General features: G+C 42.1%; 1 protein-coding gene and 1 long non-coding RNA gene across 4 annotated transcripts; one reads left to right on the top strand and one right to left on the bottom strand.

The window, feature by feature from the left end:
- The first annotated feature begins 2 nt into the window (after positions 1 to 2).
- On the top strand, positions 3 to 10,194 carry LOC123398721 (DDT domain-containing protein PTM-like). Of its 3 annotated transcripts, XM_045093174.1 has the most exons (11): positions 4 to 1,425; positions 1,526 to 2,197; positions 3,199 to 4,468; positions 6,677 to 6,974; positions 7,069 to 7,193; positions 7,291 to 7,751; positions 7,862 to 7,890; positions 8,022 to 8,168; positions 8,256 to 8,660; positions 8,753 to 9,793; positions 9,885 to 10,194. In XM_045093174.1, the coding sequence occupies exons 1-10, from the start codon at positions 281 to 283 to the stop codon at positions 9,724 to 9,726; spliced, it is 5,526 nt and encodes a 1,841-aa protein (XP_044949109.1). In that variant the 5' UTR covers positions 4 to 280; the 3' UTR covers positions 9,727 to 9,793; positions 9,885 to 10,194. The 3 variants fall into 3 exon arrangements, with proteins under 3 accessions (XP_044949108.1, XP_044949109.1, XP_044949107.1); XM_045093173.1 differs by having other exon boundaries at positions 3 to 1,425; positions 8,022 to 8,660; positions 9,872 to 10,194; XM_045093172.1 differs by having other exon boundaries at positions 8,022 to 8,660.
- Positions 10,195 to 10,205: 11 nt separating this feature from the next.
- Positions 10,206 to 18,004, bottom strand: LOC123398723. The gene is made up of 2 exons (XR_006610243.1): positions 17,644 to 18,004; positions 10,206 to 11,403 (listed from the first exon to the last, which is right to left on the bottom strand). It is a non-coding gene; the product is annotated as an uncharacterized LOC123398723 (long non-coding RNA).
- Positions 18,005 to 21,720: the final 3,716 nt, after the last annotated feature.

The raw sequence follows: 21,720 nt of genomic DNA, 5'->3' as shown, positions 1-21,720 counted from the left end.
CGCGCACCCCTGCGAGCCCCCGCCGCCGATCGACACATCGACCGTCCGATTCCCCGCCGTTCCTCGCGCCGGGCCTTGGGCTGTCACGCCGCCGCCAGCGCGTCGCGGGGTTCAGCGGACTCTCCAGATTCGCATCTAACCACGCCCGACCACTCTGTGAGCCCGGCCCTCCGGGAATTCTGCCGGAATCTCGCCCGGGGCGCTCGCGATTCGCGGCGCGGATGCTTGTCTAGGCAGGCGCCGCGCCACTCGGGTCGCTAGGGTTTTCGCGTCCGATGCTATGGACCCCGCGGCGGCTCAGCCCCGGGAAGCTGCTGATCGGATGCCTGCAGAGGACCCTCCCGCCGTCGCCCCGTCTGCGGCGCCACTTGCTGACGAGCTGATGGAAGAGATCGCGGAGGCCAGCCCGGCGGTGGGAGAAGAAGAAACCCCTGCCGTGCCACCCGTGGCCGGGACGAGTGAGGCCAAGGTGGAGGAGAAGGGCGGAGGCGCCACAACGGAGCAAGAGACTATTGTCTTGGCCTTGGCCTTGGTGAGTGAGGGGAAGATGGATGTGGACGACTGCTGCACGGGGGACGCACATCATGCTGCGGCCCCTGTGGCGACCGAAACAAAGACTGTGGTACATGACACCACCATTCCGGAGCAAGAGCATGCTCTGGCAACTGAGGTGAAGATGGAGCAAGAGGATCAACAGCCCACCCAACCTGCTGGTGCCCGTCAGGTGAAGGAGGAGGAGGGGGAATGCTTGGTGGGCCGCTACATCAGCCAGACTGCTGATGATGGTACAAGGATTCGTCTTGGGAAGGTTGCATCATACGATACCAGCATTGGGGCGTACAGCGTGGTGTTTGAGAATGGACGGAGTGAGGAGCTGGGGCATCCTCAGCTCCAGGAGTTACTCATGACTGAGGAAAATGGTGCATCTGGCATGAAAGTCAGCTGCAGGAAGAGGAAGCTGGACCTGGTGGTTTCATCAGGGACTGCCACGGCGCTCAATGGTCCGCCAACTACTAGACAGAAGGTTGATGCATGTGAAATGCCTGATGCATCCCAGCAAAGTGGATCTGACTCAGATGTATCAGAGGATGTGGAATCTTCGAGCAATTCATCAGATTCTACTAAAGATTTGGCAGTCGTGCCGTGCCTGCCAGTTCAGGCCCCAGAGTTACCTCCGTCATCAGGCGACATTGATGTGCCAGGGGACTCCATAAGTCACCTTTTTTCTGTTTATAACTTCCTCCGTTCATTCAGTGTGCAGCTGTTCCTCAGTCCATTTGGCATGGATGATTTTGTTGCATCCATTAATTGCTCTGTGCAGAGTACATTGTTCGATGCTGTACATGTCTCGCTGCTGCGGGCGCTGAGGCGTCAGCTTGAGACTAAATCCTCCGAAGGATCAGAGCTTGCTTCAAATTGCTTGAAGTACGTAACCTATCAATCCTCCATATTTTAGTTAGTGCCGTGTCCTTTTACTTCAATACTGATTTTTTTTTTTCTGTCAATTTTCCTCAAATACTTTCAGGTATCTAGATTGGTCATTGCTAGATGCACTGACTTGGCCAACTTTGTTACTGGAGTACCTCTATGTAATGCGTTGCATCAAGAGTCTAGGGGGGAAGAGTTTTGGTCGAAGCCTCTTGGCCCTTGAATATTATAAGCTTCCTGTTACCATGAAGCTTAGGGTCCTCCAAATACTCTCTGATCATGCCATTGATTCTGAAGAACTCAAAACCGAACTGGAGGCACGGGAGGCCTATAATGAGGAACTGGAATATGAGATGGATCCAAGTAATTCCTCAGAGGCTGGATCACGAGTAGTCCTGACTAGACCCTCAAGGGTTTCTGCTTGCAAAAAGATTGAAGATTCCCAGACTCCAGAAGCTGCTCCAAATGCAACAAGTCCAGAAGCTATTGTAGCAAATGCATCTCTGGATGGCAACAGTGATGATTGCCGAATATGTGGAATGGATGGGACTCTTGTATGCTGTGATGGGTGCCCATGGGCATATCACTCAAGATGTATTGGTCTCAACAAAGCATTTCTTCCCCAGGGACTTTGGTTCTGTCCAGAATGTGTGGTTAACAAGCTTGGGCCAACATCTTCAAGGATAGAGCGTGGAGCAAGAGGCGCTCAAATGTTTGGGATTGACATGTGTGGGAGACTCTTCCTGGGATCCTGCAACTATTTGCTTGTGTAAGTTCTTGCATCTCAATCCTGCATTATTTGGTGTTTACTAGCGATCCAAGAAATAGAGCGATTATCTTAATTAGCTGTCATTTAGAACTCTTTGGTATTTTCCGTTTCTTTGTATGCCAGGCTTGCTCTTTGCGCTCGTTGGGTTTGACGAAGCAGACCTTTATTTTCCTTGTAAAGCTCGGGCCTTTCTTTTGCTAAAAGGTGTTTTTTTACATATTTTCTGCAACACGTGGAGCCCCCACCTATGGACACCACTACTTATCCAACATTGTGGATCATCGAGGTGTGAGATTTCGCTCTGCGGCCCACGAACCCAGAGGGTTTTTTCATAGACACAGAAGGTGGTTCTACTTGTGAGAGTTCTTTCGGTGGAGGGGAACCTTCTACTAGAAACCCTTCCCCGTCCCCTACATCGCTAGTTGATAGGCGTAGAGCAATGGAATCTCTGGAGGCCCCTACTGTATAATTGGTGCAACAAACCCAAATTTCAAGTACCATGCCTTGAACCTGGGTGGGCGGGAAGGCATCAACCCTTTGTACGACAATTTCTCATTCACTCTGCATAGCCATACATCGATAAATACTGCTATTAATGTTGAATTCTACAGTACATGTTTTTTTTGAGAAGGGGGGGTGGTGGTGGTGGTGGTGGTGAAATAAGGGCAAACATGCCAGCTGTATAAGGTTAGGTGGAACTTAATTAACATAGGGAAATCATATTCTATTGGACTTGATAGCCACAGTTATGAATTCAAGGACAAGTCTTCTAGTATCCTTTGCCCTTCCTAATCTCATGTAGTTCAGCCATTTGTTTCGTCTTTCCCATTTTTCAATTCTGCTTTTGCACCTGTTCACAGCTGACTCCTGATTCGTATTTTTTAGTGCGTAACGGTAGTTTGAGTGCTACCACATAAATACCAGCCTTTTTCTCCGGCCTGTCCTGGAAATACACTTCTGTCATAATTTTTCTTTAATGGTAATTCCATCAAATAATGCAGGACTGGAACATCTTCAAATGCAGAGTCTTATGCAAGTTATTACAATCAGTATGATGTTGTCAAGATCATCCAAGTACTTGCCCGTTCAGATGCATATACAGCTATATGTAGGAGAATAACAGAGTACTGGCCGCACCTGCTAGATGTATTCCAGAACGAGAGATCAAAAATAGGTAAGAATACTGATGCAAGCTATGCTCTAAAATGCAATATGTCACAGAGTGCTAGTCCAAGGGAAGCAGTAGATGGAAGTGTCCGTTCAATCTTAAAAGATGGTGGGGAGAGTAAAGCAGCAGTATTTTCTCAAGTAGATGTGCAGCACAAATTTGTGGCTAATCAATTTACAGTGTGCTCTGCCGATCAACTGGAGGAACAGAAATGCATGGTGACTAGTGTAGATGATGATACTGAGAACAACAACCTACAAACTTCTTTAGCTCAGAATGACATACATATTACACCAATCAATGGAGCTTTTGGATCCTCGGGGTTATCCTCAGTTTCTCATCAGAATGGGTCCATGGTAGCTGGTTTGTCTAACATAACACATGCACAGCCAGCATATCCGTTAATTCGGACGGACTTGTCCGTCTCCTTTTCAGGGATGAAAGATAATGCCATGTCCAGAGAAGATATTGGGAGCGCCATTTCTGTGAAGGCAGACTCATCTTCTGCATCCCAAAATAAGCATCCCTTTGGAAACGTGATTGGTGGCAAGGCAGCTAAATTGTCATCATTTAAACCTCTGGCTTACATGAATCTTTACAATCATGGCAATATCGCAGCATCTGCTGCCGCTAATCTAGCTGTTCTTACATCAGATGAAGGAAAAGTTGCAGCATCTCAGGTCTTCACAAATCCAAGGAAGAAAATGGCTGCTGACTGCGCTCTACAAGTGAAAGCATTTTCCTCAGCAGCTGCTCAATTTGTTTGGCCATGTACTGAAAAGAAGGTTATGGAAGTCCCAAGAGATAGATGTGGCTGGTGCCTTGCCTGTAAAAGTTCGGCAATTGGAAATAAAAAGGCTTGTTTTCTTAATTTAGCCACTGCAAATGCTTCCAAAGGATCTGCTCGAATTTTTAGTACCATGCATGTAATCAAAAGTTCCGAGAGCCACTTCCCCAGCATTGTTGCTTATCTGACCAACATGGAGGAGAGTTTACGTGGCCTTTTAGCTGGTTCCCTACAAGACATGCAGCAGAGACAACGATGGCATCAACAGCTACAAGAAGCTTCCAACTGCAGAACTATAATACCCCTCTTACTTGAAGTGAGTTCTAGGATTCAAACTAATTTTTAAGTATCCTTGATACTTGTCAGTAATACTTTGAAGAACAGAATTGTTGGTTACCACTTTATTTGTGCGTATTTAGGGACGCACTAGTTAGTGGTCACGCCATCATGTGGAATCTAGTGTTACTTACAAAATCAGGAAACATAGTTAATGCAGCACTTAGTCTCTGCGTGTTTCAATTGTGTCTTCATTACAGGCATATTTTCTGGGGAGGGGACCAACTCTGAATTGCAGCCCTTGACCCCTCCTTGACGCAATGAATGGTTAAGACCTCGCAGCTTTCAAATACAAAATTAGGCTGGTCATAGTGGGAGTAACTTAGCTAGTAACACAACGCACCCCAAAGGCAAGTTTGCTTATGTGGCAAGTAGTTAATGAGGAGAAGTGTTTGTGGTAACATAATATGTTACCGTAATATAACACACCCCAATGCAAATGAGTCTACATCTAAGTAAATGAAGGCTTGCATGGTACCACACATGTTAGTACCCATATGAAGGCAGTAACATAGACTAGTAACATATGCATGTTATTAGTAGTAACATAGGCTAGTAACATAGGCTAGTAACATATGCATGTTACTATGTTACTAGTCTAAGTTACTTTCCACTATGACCAGCCTAAGATCACCGAGCCTTCGAGTACCCCACCACCTCTCAGCTGCAGTGATCACATGCAATCCCGCGTTCACTAGCGAGGCACACAACCACCTCTGTAAACCATAATAACAACCGCGTGGAGGATTTCACCATGCCATATACACCTCGTTCTCCTGTAATAATGCCACGAGAACTGATCTCGTATTCTTTTTCTTGGGTCGGTCGAGATCCACCACACAAAATCTTTCCATATGTAGCTTGAATTTGAACTCGTACCTTATATGAGTATTTATAGATTTTCTTGAATTGTTTGAGATTGCAGAAATTGCATGGATAACCTGATAATATAATTAGCTGGAGTCCGCCTCTCCTTCTTTTTGTATTTCTTGTAGGAGCCTAAGATACTGTACTTTCTGCAACTTTACTAAGTTTTGATCCATCCTAAAGAACAATTTGGTTAAGGGAGCTAGTCTTGAAGAATGGCCATGAACAAGTGTGGTTATCAATAGCAGATTGGAGGATGCTTATGTAATGGTAGCAAATAGAGGCGATATACAGGGGTAACATAATTAGGCATATTTCTAGAAACAAAGTAACTCAATCTAAAAGGTATATTCCAATAATAGCTAATATGAATATGTTATTATATGACGCAATGTTGAGGCATATTTCAACCCGCAATGTTGATGGCGCTGAGTGTTGGCCGACTAAAAGGCGTCATGTTCAACAATTAGTTGTAGTGGAGATGCGCATGTTGAGATGGATCAGAGGCCACACAAGGAAGGACAGGGTCCGGAATGATGATATACGGGATAGAGTTGGAGTAGCACCGATTGAAGAGAAGCTTGTCTACCATCGTCTGAGATGGTTTGGTCATATTTAGCGTAGGCCTCCAGAAGCTCCATTGCATAGTGGGCGTCTAAATCGTGCTGATAATGTCGAGAGGTCGCCAGGTCGGGGTAGACCGAACATGACATGGGAGTTGTCCGTAAAGAGAGATCTGAAGACTGGAGTATCACCAAAGAACTAGCCATGGATAGAGGTGCGTGAAAGCTTGCTATCCATGTGCCAGAACCATGGGAGGAGTCCGTAAAGAGAGATCTGAAGGACTGGAGTATCACCAAAGAACTAGCCATGGATAGAGGTGCGTGAAAGCTTGCTATCCATGTGCCAGAACCATGAGTTGGTTGCGAGATCTTATGGGTTTCAGCTCTAGCCTACCCCAACTTGTTTGGGACTAAAGGCTTTGTTATTGTTGTATTATAGACGCAACTATACAAGTAAAAAGCAGAACAGTGTGGGTGGCAATTTCGTCAAGCGCTTCACACGGCTCAGCGCTGGATAATCGGTAGTGCTAAATAGAAAGGTCTTTATTAGGCAAAGTAAAATAATATGTAAAACATAATGGCATATTTAGTGCTGTTACATTCGTGCTAGTATCACTTGCTTCTGTGAATCAAATTGGGCACACAATAAATAGCCGTAACATAATGTTGAGGGCCCTGCAGAAATTACTGCACTAAATAGCAGTAGAAAACAAAGTATATTTGTTATCTAATAAAAAGTTGCTACATTTCGTGTGCAGTTGGAGAGCAATATTCGTGGCATAGTATTTTCTGCAAGCTGGTTGAAGCTAATGGATGATTGGCCTGTGAAATCTCCTGGTGTATCTGCTGGACCATCCCGTTCTGCAGCATACCAAAAACGTGGAACTGGTGGAAGGCGGGGAAGAAAACGTTTGTTGGCATCTGAATCTTCTACTGTTACTGATGATGACAAGAGCTGGAAAGAGGTGAATTGGTGGAATGGAGGAAATATTTCTAAATGTATTTTGCAGAGGGGGGTTCTTCCGAGTTCGTCCGTAAGAAAAGCTGCTCGTCAAGGTACCACTCATCTTTGATTAGTGTTATGACTATCATTCCATCCCCTGTTTGCATTGATGGTAAGAATAAATTGACATGTTATGTTGCTCAATAGGTGGTAAAAGAAAGATAGCAGGTCTATCTTATCATGAAGCTTCCAATTTTCCAAGACGAACTCGACAATTTGCTTGGCGAGCATGTGTTGGGTTAAGCCATAATTCATCTCAACTTGCTCTGCAGGTTAGCATCTTGAACATGATTCCTAATGTTTAAAAGAGTTACTCTGACTTAAATATTGACAATGATCCTAATCTCTCTCTCTCTTTCTCTCTCTCAGGTTAGATACCTTGACACTCATATAAAATGGAAGGAATTCATCCCTCCAGACCAAATTCCTTCAGATGGAAAAATTTCAGATGCTGACCATTCTGCTCTCAGAAACGCAGTAGTTTGTGATAGAAAAGTAGTCGATGGTAACATAAGATATGCACTGAAGTTTTCAAACCAGAAGCATCTTCCTGTGCGTGTAACCAAGAATATCTTGGAAGCAGAAGATAATCAGGATGAGAATGGCAAATTGTGGTTTTCTGAAAGCCATGTCCCACTGTATTTAGTACGGGATTTTGAGCAGAAAGCTGGGGTTAGCTCCTCACCTAGTCCAGGAATGATAATCTCTAACAGTTTCACAAATTTCTACCAAAGACGTGTAAAGGCAACCATTGGGGATATCTTTTTCTATCTCTTTCACAAGGGAGATGTATATGCCTGCTCCTCATGTGAGAAGGATGTGGCCTTCAGGTGCCCTCTTCTTCACATCTCTGTTGCGCTCATTCAATTATTCTTTTCTTGTCAGTGCAACCGATTTTCTTCACTTCTCATATGTGTTTTGTTGGGTAAATCACATGTAGGGATGCCGTAAAGTGTAGCTCTTGTCAAGGTATGTACCAGTTTATTGGCATGTACTTAAAGTTGTTTTCCCCCCCTCATGTGCGGTTAAAAAGATAACTAGTCAATTTCTAAGCTGTCCAATACCAAGTCAAAATATTGATAAGCACGAATATTTTGCAGGCAATTGCCATAAAGAGTGCACATCAGGATCTGTTGGCAGCAAAGGAGGCAATACTGCTCCGAATTTGATGTGCAAGTTATGCCTTCAGAAGCATAATCTCATCCAGAAAAAGACAAATGCAAATTCTGCCTTGTCTCAACAAAAGAGTAATGGCCAACTGTCAGTGACTGCTCCCAAAATAATCTTCACGGTTCGTTCTGCCCATTCTTCTGAACCAGCCATGAATGTTGCAGCTAAGATTGAAGCTCAGCCAGTTGCAAAGGTGGAAAGTCAGCCAACGAAGGTGGAAACCCAAACAATCATGAAGGTGGAAACCCAGCCAATACCAAAGGCAGGATCCGTGCCTCGTACAAATGTGGCAACTCAAAATATTGCAAGGGTGCAGGTTCAGCCAAAGGCTAAAACTAAAAAACCGAAGCCAGAAAAGCCAAAAAAACCTAAAAAAGTTCAGGTTATCACATACTTTGGTCTTGTTTGGAAGAAAAATAAGAATGACATTAGTGGAGAAGATTTCAGGGTCAATGACATAATCCTAAAAAGCAAGGATGGTATAGGTTCTTCAATACAACCAGCTTGCTGTCTCTGTAACAAACCTTACAGTCCAGATTTCATGTATGTCCGCTGTGAGAGGTGCCAAAGTAAGTATGTTTCTAATTGTTGTTGCTTAAAGGTACATGTTTTGTGTTATCTTTCATTTTCTTTTAACATCTTGGTATCCTCCTGCATACAGAGTGGTTTCATGGTGATGCCTTGCAACTTGAGGAAGAAAGAATAACTGAAGTGGTTCAATATCGATGCTGTAGATGCCGAAGGAGAGCCATACCGCAATGTCCTCATTCAGATGATTACAGGGAGCCTGAACCAGAAGTCAGTGAACAAACAGCCACTATGTCATCACAATCAACTATGCTCTCTGGTGAGGAGACTTTCGCTATAGCAGATCAAGACCCACTGCTTGCTTCATACGGAATTGTTGAACCGATTGGGGAAGAATCGATGAATGCTGATTTATCAATAAACATGGGAAGCCTTATGCCAGGAAATAATCAGAAATTGTCCATAAGAAGGGCACAAGTTAAGAATTCTGAATACCTTGATCAAGCTGGAACATCAGTGAATGGGTATTATGTTCAGAACCAACCTCCAGGGGAGGCAAACATTAATTTCGGTCATATGACTGAATTTTCCATGTCAGAGGCTGATGGTGTGGATGCTTCGGAGTTATTGGGTTGGGATTTTACCCAAGGAAACGGATATGCTGCTGGTCCTGATCATGGCACTAATTCCCAGTGGAATGACACTAGTGGTGGCAGCATTGTGGCCGAGGAATATGAACCACAGACTTATTTCTCATTCACAGAGTTGCTCGAAGCTGATGATACACAGTTTGATAACACATTCGGGATGTCTACTGGTCTGCAAGATGATGGTAACTTTGCAGGAAGCTTTGATCAGCAAGGGGCTAGTTTTGATGAATTGACTTTCATGGTAGAAGAAGAGTCTTCAAATGTGCACTTCCCAGCAACCGATCCATCCATTGACGAGTTAGTGTGCCACAAGTGCAAGGATCCTCAACCGCCACCTGATCTCAAATGTTCTTCCTGTGGCCTGTGTGTACACCATCAGTGCTCACCTTGGCAGGAAAGCGAACAACCTGGTGACAGTGCCAATTGGAGGTGTGGTACTTGCCGGGAGTGGCAATGATGAGCTTTCAGCTTTAATGCATTGGTGATCTGAGTGCCGGAGCAAATGCTGCCGAATGTTATGGCAGGTAAGCTCAGTTATATTCTACAGTATTTGATGACCGCATTATTGCTGCAACAAGAATTGGGTTTACTGTGCTGATCAGTCTTTCTATTCAGGTGGAATGTAATATCGTATGAAGGGCGCTGGGGTATATCAATGGATTTTTTTTTCCATCTAGCTGTTGGTATGCGGTGATAGCGATCATGTGGAACTGAAATTGGCATTGGTTACTGGACATACTTTTAATCATCAGAAAGTTAGACTAGTTATACCGTCTGTGCGAAGTTGACATTGTACATACTAAAGGATGGGTCACCGCTGACCGTTTTCCATTCTTTAGGTGGTTTATTTAGGGGGAGAGTTATATAACTAGGATGCTGTTAGCAGCAGGTAATATGGGTCTCAAAGCCAGGTTCCTTTCGGTAATTCGGTGTGTCCTCTTTCATTCTTTCTGTTCTTCCGTTTACCAGATAGAAGTGCCTCTTCCACTCTTCGTTAGAGTGGCTGTTGTTATCCTTGATATTTTGTCAGCCATGTTAAAATACTTGCTCATTTCCATGCCGCTTGGTGCTTTGCTCGTGCGGCGGAAGTGGAAAGTGGAGAAGTCAGGCATTTAGTGTGTGCTATTGAATAGGGAAATCGGTCTCAATTGTCACTATGCTAGTCTTTTTTCCCCTCCAAGTTTGAATTGCCTTCCATGTTTAGGACATGGTGTGACTGTGCCTAGTCTTTTTCCCCCTATTAATGTTTGAATTGCTTTCCATGTTTGCGACATGGTGTGACTATGCCTAGGCAAAATGACTCTTTCTATGTTTACAAAATACCATTACGAAATGCCGTACAACATTACTTAGGGCCTAAAAAAAATATGATTGAGAAAACTCAAGAACTCCACGTGCATGAATAAGGAAAAGAAAAGAAGTTTCTTATATAAACCGTTAGGTGAACCATGGATTTTAGTTTCAGGGGAGTAAACTTCAAATTCAAAATTTCCAGTTTCTAAAAATTCAGAAAAACAGAGACATATACATTGAGACATAATGTACATGTATATAATTTTCAGGTCTAAATATGTTAAAATGAGGGCTACAGAAAAAGAAAACAAATCTGTAACTTTTTTACATATATACTGTTCATCCTTAAAGCCCATGTTTTTTTGCGCAGCTTGCAATTCAAGGTTTTGAATCCTGAATCTTTACAAACATACACATTACATCCTTGTATGCATGTGCATTTCTTTTAGAAGTTTTTGAAACTAGTAAGTTTGATTTTTTTTTTCAAAATTAAGCCCTCTATGAAGCTCGGGCTCTAAAATGCCCTACTTGAGTAAACTCACCCTTTCTTTCTAACAAGGAATAACACAGAAAAGTGCCTTATTCAACACCGGAGAGAAATTTCAACTTACCCAACTCAACATAATTTCAACTTATTCTTTATCCCATTGCTCGTTCCCAACCCTTCCCCCTGCCGCTGTCAAAGGTCTCCACACCACCACCTCGGTTCGCCACCATCTCTTAGCTCGGTGGCAAAAGGAGTGGGGACCTCATTGTTTAGTTTTTTTCCCCTTAGATTGTGTTTCCCTGGTGGCATCAACGAGGCGAAGGTCGCGATGGCGTGTTGAAATAAAATCTCTCACTGCATAAAATAACCACATCCACAAATAAAAACTATTAAAATTAACAATGGTTATTTCAAATTTGACTGAAGAGTCACATATATGAAAATAACTGACCTACTTCATTGCATCGATAAAAGGGTGACAAAGACAAAGTATTGGGCTAGCGTAGTTGGCACCCGTATCAAAGAAACCTAGAAAAACAAATTCATGCACGCCTTGTGATGTCTCTGACAACACAATATTCCATGTTACCTAATGTGGGGAGCCATGTGGGGAGGCCAATGGCTAAGAAGTGACATGGAATCTGTGGCACCCATGTTTAGAGTGGTGGAAGGCGACAAAATCCATAGGTTGGCATCCCTTTCTTGATATGGATGACAACGAGGATTGAAAAGAGATGGTAAGAGAGGAATATTTTTAAAGAGAAACAAAAATTGGGGTGGAAGAGGCCAAACTATAAAGATAAGAACGGTGGACCGGTTGTCTGTTTAAAGTGTTGGCAAGTGTGTGTGGTACAATGAGAATTTGTTCAAAAACGTGTTGTTCTAAATCACCTCAAAATTTAGTATGTTGCACAAAAATGTACCAACTTTCGTCCGAGCTAACAAAACCGTATATCTGTAACAAAAGAAATCGCCATCCACAAAAGAAAATAATATGTGTCAAAACTATGTATTTTAAATTTTCCTAAAGCAACCACATCCACAAAAGAAAAAAACTAGTATACGTATCAATGGTTATTTCAAATTTGGCTACATAACCAAGGATCTGGTATGAACTTACCTACTTCATTGCATTGATAAAAGAATGGCATAAATAGAAGCCATATCAAAGAAACCTAGAAACCAGATTTGTGAACACCTTGTGTGATTTGCAACAACAGATGTGGAGAAGCCGATGGATGCTGCTAATAAGTGAAATGGAGTCGGTGGCACCCATGTTTAGAGTGGTGGAAGGCAACAAAATCTACAAGTTGGCACCGCTTTCATGATAGGGATGACGATGGGGATTGAAAAGAGATGGTAAGAGAGAAATATGAAAAAGGAGAAACAAAACATGGGTTGGAGGGGTCCACTATAAAATATAAGGTTGGCGAGTTGCCTCGTTTGAAGTGTTGGGAAGTGTGTGTGGGACAATGAAAATTTGCTCGAAAACTTACTATTCTAGATCGTCTCAAAATTTAGTATGTTGCGGAAAGACGTACCACCTTTAGTGTGGGACTAACAAGATCATATGTTTTCTATCAAAAGAAATCATCATCCACATAAGACAAACATTATACTATCAAAACTACAAAAGTACGTATTTAAGTTTTCCCAAAGCAATAACATCCACACAAGAAGAATTAACATAACTATCAAAGGATATTCCATATTTGGCTAAAGAACCACATATTTGGTAAGAACTTACCTACTTCATTGCATCGACAAAAGGATGGCATGGATAGTGGATAGGTCTAGCACCACCGACACCCATATCAAAGAAACCTAGAAACCATATCCGTGCACGTATTGTGATATTCGTGACAACATACGCAAATTAGCGTCACCAGATGTGGGGAGGCCGATGGATGTGGCTAAGAAGGGAAATGGAGTCTGTGGTGCCCATGTTTAGAATGGTGGAAGGCAACCGAAATAAGGTTGGCCTCGCTTTCCTGATATGGATGATGGTGGGGATTCGAAAGAGATGGTAAGAGTGAAAGATGCATAAAAGAGAAACAACACTTGCGGTGGGACAAGACCAACTATAAAAAACAAGAAGGCTTGACCGGTTGTCTAGTTTGAAGTGTTGGGTAGTGCGTGTAGGACAATGGGAATTTGCTCGAGAACCCGTTGTTCTCGATCGCCTCAAAATTTAGTATGCTGCACAAAAAGTACCAACTTTTGTCTGATACTAACAAAACCATATATTTCCAATAAAGGAAATTGCCCTCCACATAAGAAAAACAATATTCTATCAAAACTACGTATTTTAAGTTTTCCTAAAACAACCATATTCAGAAACTCAAAAAGTTAAGGATTAGTAGTTTTTGAAAATCGATTTCATAAAAATAAATACTAATATAACTATCAATGGGTATTTCAAATTTGGCTAAAGAACCACATATCTGGTAAGAACTTACATACTTCATTCCACTGGCTAAAGGGGGACACCAATAGAGGATAACCCTAGCACAATCAACACCCATTTCAAAGAAACCTACAAACAAGATATGTGCATGTCTTGTGATACTTTTGATGGCATAAGAAAATTAGCCTTGCTAGGTGTGGGGAGGCTCATGGATACGACTAAAAAGGGACATGGAGTCGACAATGCCCATGTACAGAATGATGAAAGGCGACGGAATCTACAATTGGACACCACTTTGACGATTAGGTTGACGACGGGGATTGGAAAGACATGGTAAGAGAGAAAGATGCAAAAAAAAATCTGGGGTGGAAGGGGTCCAACTATAAAAGTTAAGAAGGTTGTAATAGTTGTCTTGTTTGAAGTGTTGGGAAGTGTGTGTGGACAATAAGAATTTGGTCAAAAACTTACTACTATGGATCGCCTCAAAATTTTGTATGTTGAAGAAAAACATACCAACTTTAGTGTGAGGCTAACAAAACCATATATTTATAACAAAATAAATTGCCATCCACATTACAAAAACAATATACTTTCAAAACTACGTATTTTAGTTTTCCTAAAACTACCACATCCACAAAACAAAAACTAATATACCAATCAATGGTTATTCAAAATTTTGCTAAAGAACCACATGTATGGTAATAACTTACCTACTTCATTGAATCGACAGAAGGATGACATAGATAAAGGATAGGGCAAGGACAATCGACACCCATCTTAAATATACATAGAAACCAGATCCGTGGATGCCTTGTGAGATCTTTAAAGACATAAGCAAATTAGCTTCTCCAAATGTGGGGATTCCGATGGACGCAAATGAGAAGGGAAATGGAGTCGGTGGCGTACATGTTCTGAGTGGCGGAAGGTGACGAAATCTACAGGTTGTCACCATTTCCATGATAGGGATCACAACATGGATTGGAAAGAGATGGTAAGAGAGAAAGAGCCAAAAAAACACAACCTGGGGTGGGAGGGATCCAACTATAAAACATAAGAAATCTAGACCAATTGTCTCGTTTTAAGTGCTCGAAAGTGTGTGCAGGACAATGAGAATTTTCTTGAAAACTTACTATTCCGAATCACCTCAAAATGTTGTATACTGCACAAACATGTGACAACTTTTGTCCAAGGCTAACAAAACCGTATATTTCTAATAAAATAAATCACCATCAAAACTAAGTATTTTAAATTTTCCTACAACAACCACACACACAAAATAAAAAATGATATAACTATCAATGGTTATTTCAAAGTTGGTTAAAAAACCACGGACCTGATAAGAACATACCTATTTAATTGTGTTGGATAAAGGGCGGCACAGAAAGAAACCTGGAAACTAGATCCATGCAGGCCATGTGAGATCTATGACGACATATGGAAACTAGCGTCGCCGGATGTGGGGAGGCCTATGGATGTGGTTGAGAAGGGACATGGATTCGACGGTGCCCATGTTTAGAGTGGTGGAAGGCGACGAAATCTATAGGTTGGCAACGCTCATGACATGGGTGGTGGTGGGGATTGAAAAGATATGGTAAAATAGAAACATACAAACAGATAAATAAAACTATGATGGGGGGTCGACTATAAAAGATAAGAAGGTTGGACTGGTTGTCTCGTTTCAAATGTTTGGAAGTGTGTGTGGGACAATGAGAATTTTCTCGACTGTTCTAGATAGCCTCAAAATTTAGTATATTGCAAACAAGATATTAACTTTAGTCCGAGGATAACAAAACCATATATTTCTAATAAAAGAATTCACCATACACAATAGTAAAACAATATAATCTCAAAACTATGTATATTCAGCTTCCCCCAAACGACCACATCTACCAAAGAAAAACTAACATAACCGTCACTGGTCATTTCAAATTTGGCTAAATAACCACATACCTAGTAAGAAATCACCTACTTCATTGCATATGCAAAAGGATGATATAGATAGAGTATATGTCTAGCACAATCAATCCTGTTGTCGAAGAAACCTAGAAACTAGATCCATGCATGCCTTGGACAATCTATCACGACACAAACAAATTAGCATAACGAGATGTGGAGAGGACGATGGATGTGGCTGAGAAGGGACATGAGTCAGTGGTGCCCATGTTTTGAACGGTGGAAGGTGACTAAATTTATAGGTGGGGATTCTAAAGAGATGGTAGTAGATAAAGATGCAAAAAGGGGCAGGATGGGTCCAACTATAACAGGTAAGAAGGCTGGAGCGGTTGTCAAGTTTGAAGTGTGTGGGACAATGAGAATTTGCTCAAAAACTTACTATTTTGGATCGCCTAAAAATTTAGTATGCTGCACAAAAACGTATCAAATTTTGTCTAAGGCTAACAAAATCATGTATTTCTAACAAAAGAAATCAGCATCCACATAATAAAAGCAATACAATACACTATCAGAAGTACACACTTTAAGTTTTCGTTAAACAACCACATCCACATTTATGAAATTTATATGTTTGCACCGCTGTTGTGATAGGGATGATAGTGGGGATTGGAAATAGATGGTGAGAGAGAAAGAAGCACAAAAAACTTCGGGCCAGAGGGGTCCAACTATATATATATATGTATATATATATATATATAATATTATTAGAAGATTGGACCAGTTGTCTCATTTAAACGTACCAATTTCAGTCTAAGGCTAACAAAATGATATATTCCCGTCAAAATAGATTGACATCCACATAATATAAACAATATATTATCAAAACTCCGTATTTTAAGTTTTACTAGAACAACCACATCCACAAAATAAGACCTTATATAACTATTACTGGTTATTTTAATTTTAGCTAAAGAACTATATATATGGTAAGAGCTTACCTACATCATTACATTGGCAAAAGGATCACATAGATAGAGGATAGGGCTAGCACAATCAACACCCCAGCAAAGAAACCTAGGAACCATATCCGTGCACGCCTTGTGAGATTTGTAGCGGCATAAGAATGAGTGGATGCCGATGGGTGTGGCTGAGAAGATACATCGAGTCGACGACACCCATGTTTAGAGTCGTGGAAGACGACCAAATCTATAGGCTGGCGTCGCTTTCGTGATATGGATGACTATGGGATTGGAAAGATATGGTAATGGGGAAAGTTGCGAAAAAAGAAACGAAACTTGTGAGGGAGGGTCAAACTATAAAATATAAGAAGGTTGGACCATTTGTCTCATTTGAATTTTTGGGAAGACACTGCGAATTTTCTCAAAAACATATTGTTCTGGATTGCCTCAAAATTTAGTATGTTGCACAAAACATACCAATTTTCGTCCGAGGTTAACAAAACCATATACTTCTAATAAAATAAATTTCCCTCCACATAAGAAAAGTAATATACTATCAAAACTACATATTTTAAGTTTTCCTAAAACAACCACATCCACAAATTAAAAACTAATATAACTCTATCTATGGTTATCTAAATTTTGGCTACAGAACCATAGATATGGTAAGAACTTACGAGCTTCATTTCATCGGAAAAAGGGTGACGTAGATAAAGGATATGGTTAGCACAATCGACACCCATGTCAAAGAGACCTAGAAGCCATGCATGTATGTGCATGCCTTGTGAGATCTATGACGACCTAAGCAAATTAGTGTCGCCAGATATGGGGATGCCGATGGATGCAGCTAAGAAGGGACACGAATTTAGCGGCACCCATGTTTAAATCGGTGGAAGGTGATGAAATCTGCAGGTTGGCGTCGCTTTTGCGATAGGGATGATAGGGGGGGGGATTGCATAGAGATTGTAGGAGAGAAAGATGCAAAAAAATGGGGGTGGGAGGGTCCAATTATAAATGACAAGAAGACTGAAGTAGTTTTCTCATTTGAAGAGTTTGAAAGTCTGTGTAACACATTGACAATTTCCTGAAAAACTTACTGTTCTGAATCACCTCAAATTTAGTATAGTGCACAAAAACGTACAACCTTTTATCCGAGGGTAACAAAACCATATATTTCTAACAAAAGAAGTTGCCATCCACATAAGAAAATAATATTTGTCAAAACTATGTATTTTAATTTTCCTAAATCAACCACATTCATAAAAGAATACCAATATAACTATCAATGGGTACTTCAGATTTGGGGAAAGAACCACAGATCTAGTAAGAACTTACCTACTTCATAGCACGCGCAAAAGGGTGGCATAGATAGCGGATAGGGCTAGCATAATTGACACCCACATCGAAGAGACCTAGAAACCAGATCCATGCACGCCTTGTGAGATCTGTGCCCGAATAAGCAAATTAGTGTCACCGGATGTGGTGAGGCCGATGGATGCGGCTGAGAAGGGATACAAATTCGGCGGAGATCATGTTTAGGGTAGTGTAAGGCGATAAAATCTATAGGTTGGAAACACTATGATGATATGTACGATGGTGGGGGATTGAAAAGAGATGGTGAAAGAGAAACATACAAGAAGAGAAACAAAACTTGTATGGGGACGGGGGTTCATCTGTGAAAGATAAGAAGGCTCAAGCGGTTGTCTTGTTTGAAGTGTTAGGAAGTGTATGGGGGCATAATTGTCTCAATTAGTTCTTTTTTTATTGTAGGAACATGAGGAGGGGAATAGTTTAGTTTTAGGGATGGCACCCGCCGGGTTTGGGTACAAGTGGAGCCACCCCATACTCTCGTATCCATAATCCCCGATGGGTATAATGTTTTCCCATACCCGTCAACTGATAGGGTAAACGGGTACCCACGTGTGAAATAACCATGTTGCAAATCATCAATTTGAGCAGCACATAGTCATAGAAAACAACATATAATCGTAATTCGTACACAACAACACACCATAACAGGAGCATATACTTATAAAAAAGATCACATCATATACCGCCGATAATGAACAAGAGCACATCGTAAAGAACAACACCACATTCTAATAAATAACATCACTTTAGCAGAAATAAAAATACATAGTCATACACAATAGTAGTCAACTAGTCATACTTTTAAGTACAAAAAGCAAGACAAAGTATAGAGGTAATTAGGCCATACTTGTGAGATTTTACATGTATACATGGCTAGATGGGTATGCAGGTATGTGTTATACTATCCCATAGACATACCTTCTCTACCCGATGAGTTTTACATTTCCCTATTTATATACCAATTGGTAAAGTTTTGTCCCATACCCTTACCCTAATGGGGGTTTCACCTGTCGGGTACGTGGGTAATGGGTACCCATGGCCATCCCTCTATAGCTCATGTATTTCTTGATTTTCATGTGTTCAAATTTGCTAAAGATGAATGTGCTACTAGGTCATCTTTTCATTCAATGTTTTTATTTTTTCTCAATAAGATCCCATTTGAATTCAATGTGTCTGCTTGATAAAGAACCAACAGAAGAAGAATCAATCATTTCATTATCACGAATAGAAAGCCTAGCATAATTTTTTTGAACAATGATATCTCTTGAGAGATCATGATTGGGTGTCGCACCCTGTTTTTACTACCACTTATCTGTATTGTAAAAATATGAGCTTGTTAAATTTTTGCAATACTAATGTTGTGAGTGCCATGATTGTCATTGTATGCTTGTGTGTGTGATCATGTGTTAATAAAAACCCTATTTCATAACATTGATTTCCAAAAACCTTTACTTATTTTTTGATCAAGGTAAAACCTTACCTTGAGTTGCACTACATGCCCTTGATGGCAAGGAGTGCTTCTACTCAAAGTTAGTGATATGACTTTAACTTATTTTTATATTCCAAAACCACAAAAATAATTATTTTTATAATTATTTTCCTAATTAAATTGCATGTCCATTTCCAAGGCCAGAATTGGTATTTCTACATGGAAAAATACCTTTCTGCCTTAGAAAAATCTGATTAAATTTGGAGATGATCAGAAGGACATATATTTTCCATACATAAGATTCTAAACCCTATTTTATATTATAATTATTAAATAAAACCCTGAAAGCTATTTCTGTCTGTTTTGACCTTTTGAAATATTTCCAAAGGAAATATTCTCAATAAAATCCTAGAAAATTCTAGTAGCCTCCCTAAGCCATATTTGGTGTCCACATAAATTTCACCCTGATCCAAGGTGATTAAGAACCTCAAATAACCCTAAAACCCCTTCTGTCCAGATTGAAGTTAGAGCAACTATACGTAGCAAAGTTTATCCAATGATGCTGAAACTTTGCGGGAGTGCCTAATACCTCAAATGAGGGTTCCACACCAAAAATGGGATTTGTGGGACTTAGTTTGCCCACACTCTCTTTGGAAGGGACAAATCTGGTCATATTGAAGTGTTTTCAAGTTTACAAAGCTAAACTTGTCCAATGAAGCTCAAACTTGGTGAAACCCCATGATTTAGCACCAAACCCAAACCTGTTAAGTTGCAGCACCAGTGGTGGGGTGAAACCCCCTCAAACCACTATCAAGCACCTTCTGACAGATGGGAAAAAGCCACCTTAGCCACAGCTAAACCGAACCCCTTTGCTCCAAACTTATAGATTAGGTGGCCAATATATGTATCTAACCCCTGTCAACTTGCCCCTCACTGGTTCAAAGTGGAAAGGCCAAAAACTCCAATTTAGGCTTCAGTTCAAGACTTACAGCACAATTATTTCTTGTCTCCCTTGACCAGTCGAAGCTCCCACGAGACCCAAACGGCTAGCCACACTCCCAGCCAGTGCCAGGACATGCTAGACACGTCCAAAGTGCCTCAGAGCGCACCAGCATGCCGTGGCATGCCAAAAATGCGCTCTAGGCGCGCTACAGGAAGCCACCAAGGTGGGGGCGACGCTCTCGGCCAGTTCCAGCCACCCCCGAGGTGTCCAAACTCTTCCCCGACAACCCCTCTGCATCGAGCAACCCTCAGGGCCCCTCCTCTCCCGCGCTAGAGCTCGTGCGACGCGTGCCCGCGCGCACCAGACCCGACCAAGGTTGCGCGACCACGGATGCTCGACTTCTCCCTCTCTCCCTCTGCAGCAGATGGTTCTAGCAGTCCAAAACCATGTCCTGAGACCGTGGTTTCGACCCCAGCCTCTCTCTGCACCCCCATGCGTGCCAAAGTGAGTTACCGGCGCTCGCGAGTCGGCTCACCGTCGCGGGCCTATAAATAGCCCTCCCCCTCGCTCCTGCACCCCTCAGATAGCTTAACCACCATCGCTAGTACCTCCGTAGCCACCCCAGCAAGCCAGTAGAGCCCCGGTGCTCGAGATCGACCGAGGCCCCTCTGCCTCGGAGCTCCGGTCGATCTCCGGCTACACGACGGCTCCTGCACCCCTCGATCCACCAAACTGATCCCCTCAACCCCAGGAAGCTTTCCCCCAACTCGCCCGAGCATTTCTGTGTCTCTTGCCACCTCCTCGACCACCACCCGAAGCTCCTCCGCCACGGCCTACTCGTCGCCGGTGAACCCCTGTCTCTCCGACGTTGTTCCGACCTCCAGCAGGTAGGCGACATCAAGGCGAACCCATTCCAGTCTTTGTTGGGGCTTGAGAGCGTCGGCAACCTCGCTGGCGTGCTCCTCCTCCTCTCTGGCCAGAGGTAGGAGACGACCCCGACAGGTGTGCCCCACCTGTCGGTGGCCCAACCTTTTCCCTCACGCTGTCCACATCCACTGACCGCAGGGCCCCGCACGTCAGGTTCAAACCTGACGGAGCGCGCGCCTGGGCAGGCCGTCGGCTGGCCATGGGCTAGCCCAGCTCTAGGCCGAGCCAGGCCAGGAGTTTAGCCCGATTTTCTTTTATTTTTAAAACCTAGTTTCTAAGATTTTTATAAAAACATTTAACCAGTGTAAATATATATTTTTTCCACTGTTATTCTTCTAAAAATATGTAGTATTTAATAATATGAATGGATGAATTTTTCTACAACTATTCTGTTTTACAATAATAAAAAGGACTAAATTGGAATAGTTTTGCTTCTGTTTGGTTAATTTCAAAAATGTTCCTTCAAGGGAAATAAAGGCAAATATTTTTCAAAATGACAACTTAGATTTATCAGTAATAAAGAGCATTTTTAAATGACTGTGATATGTTCCTGTGTGAGCTATTTCTTATTTATTGTTTTATCGATGATAGAAAATCCGTGTGACGAGGGAATCGGAGCGGAAGACCTCGAAGACCCCGGATACCTAGCTGACCAAGGCAAGCAACCCTTTGACCATGACTAAGCATATGCTATATTGCATGTTAAAATAGCAAGTATTTCCGTTGCATATGATCATATGCG

This window comes from Hordeum vulgare, chromosome 5H, assembly GCF_904849725.1.
Source record: "Hordeum vulgare subsp. vulgare chromosome 5H, MorexV3_pseudomolecules_assembly, whole genome shotgun sequence".
NCBI lineage: Eukaryota > Viridiplantae > Streptophyta > Magnoliopsida > Poales > Poaceae > Hordeum > Hordeum vulgare.
The sequence above is the reverse complement of the archived record's forward strand: the minus strand, read 5'-3'. Positions and strand labels throughout refer to the sequence as shown.

Coding starts and splice junctions, on each gene's coding strand:
- LOC123398721 (XM_045093173.1), top strand. CDS start 281: ATGGACCCCGCGGCGGCTCAGCCCCGGGAAGCTGCTGATCGGATGCCT. Junction 1,426..1,525: donor CTTGCTTCAAATTGCTTGAA/GTACGTAACCTA, acceptor AAATACTTTCAG/GTATCTAGATTGGTCATTGC. Junction 7,194..7,290: donor CATCTCAACTTGCTCTGCAG/GTTAGCATCTTG, acceptor TCTCTCTCTCAG/GTTAGATACCTTGACACTCA.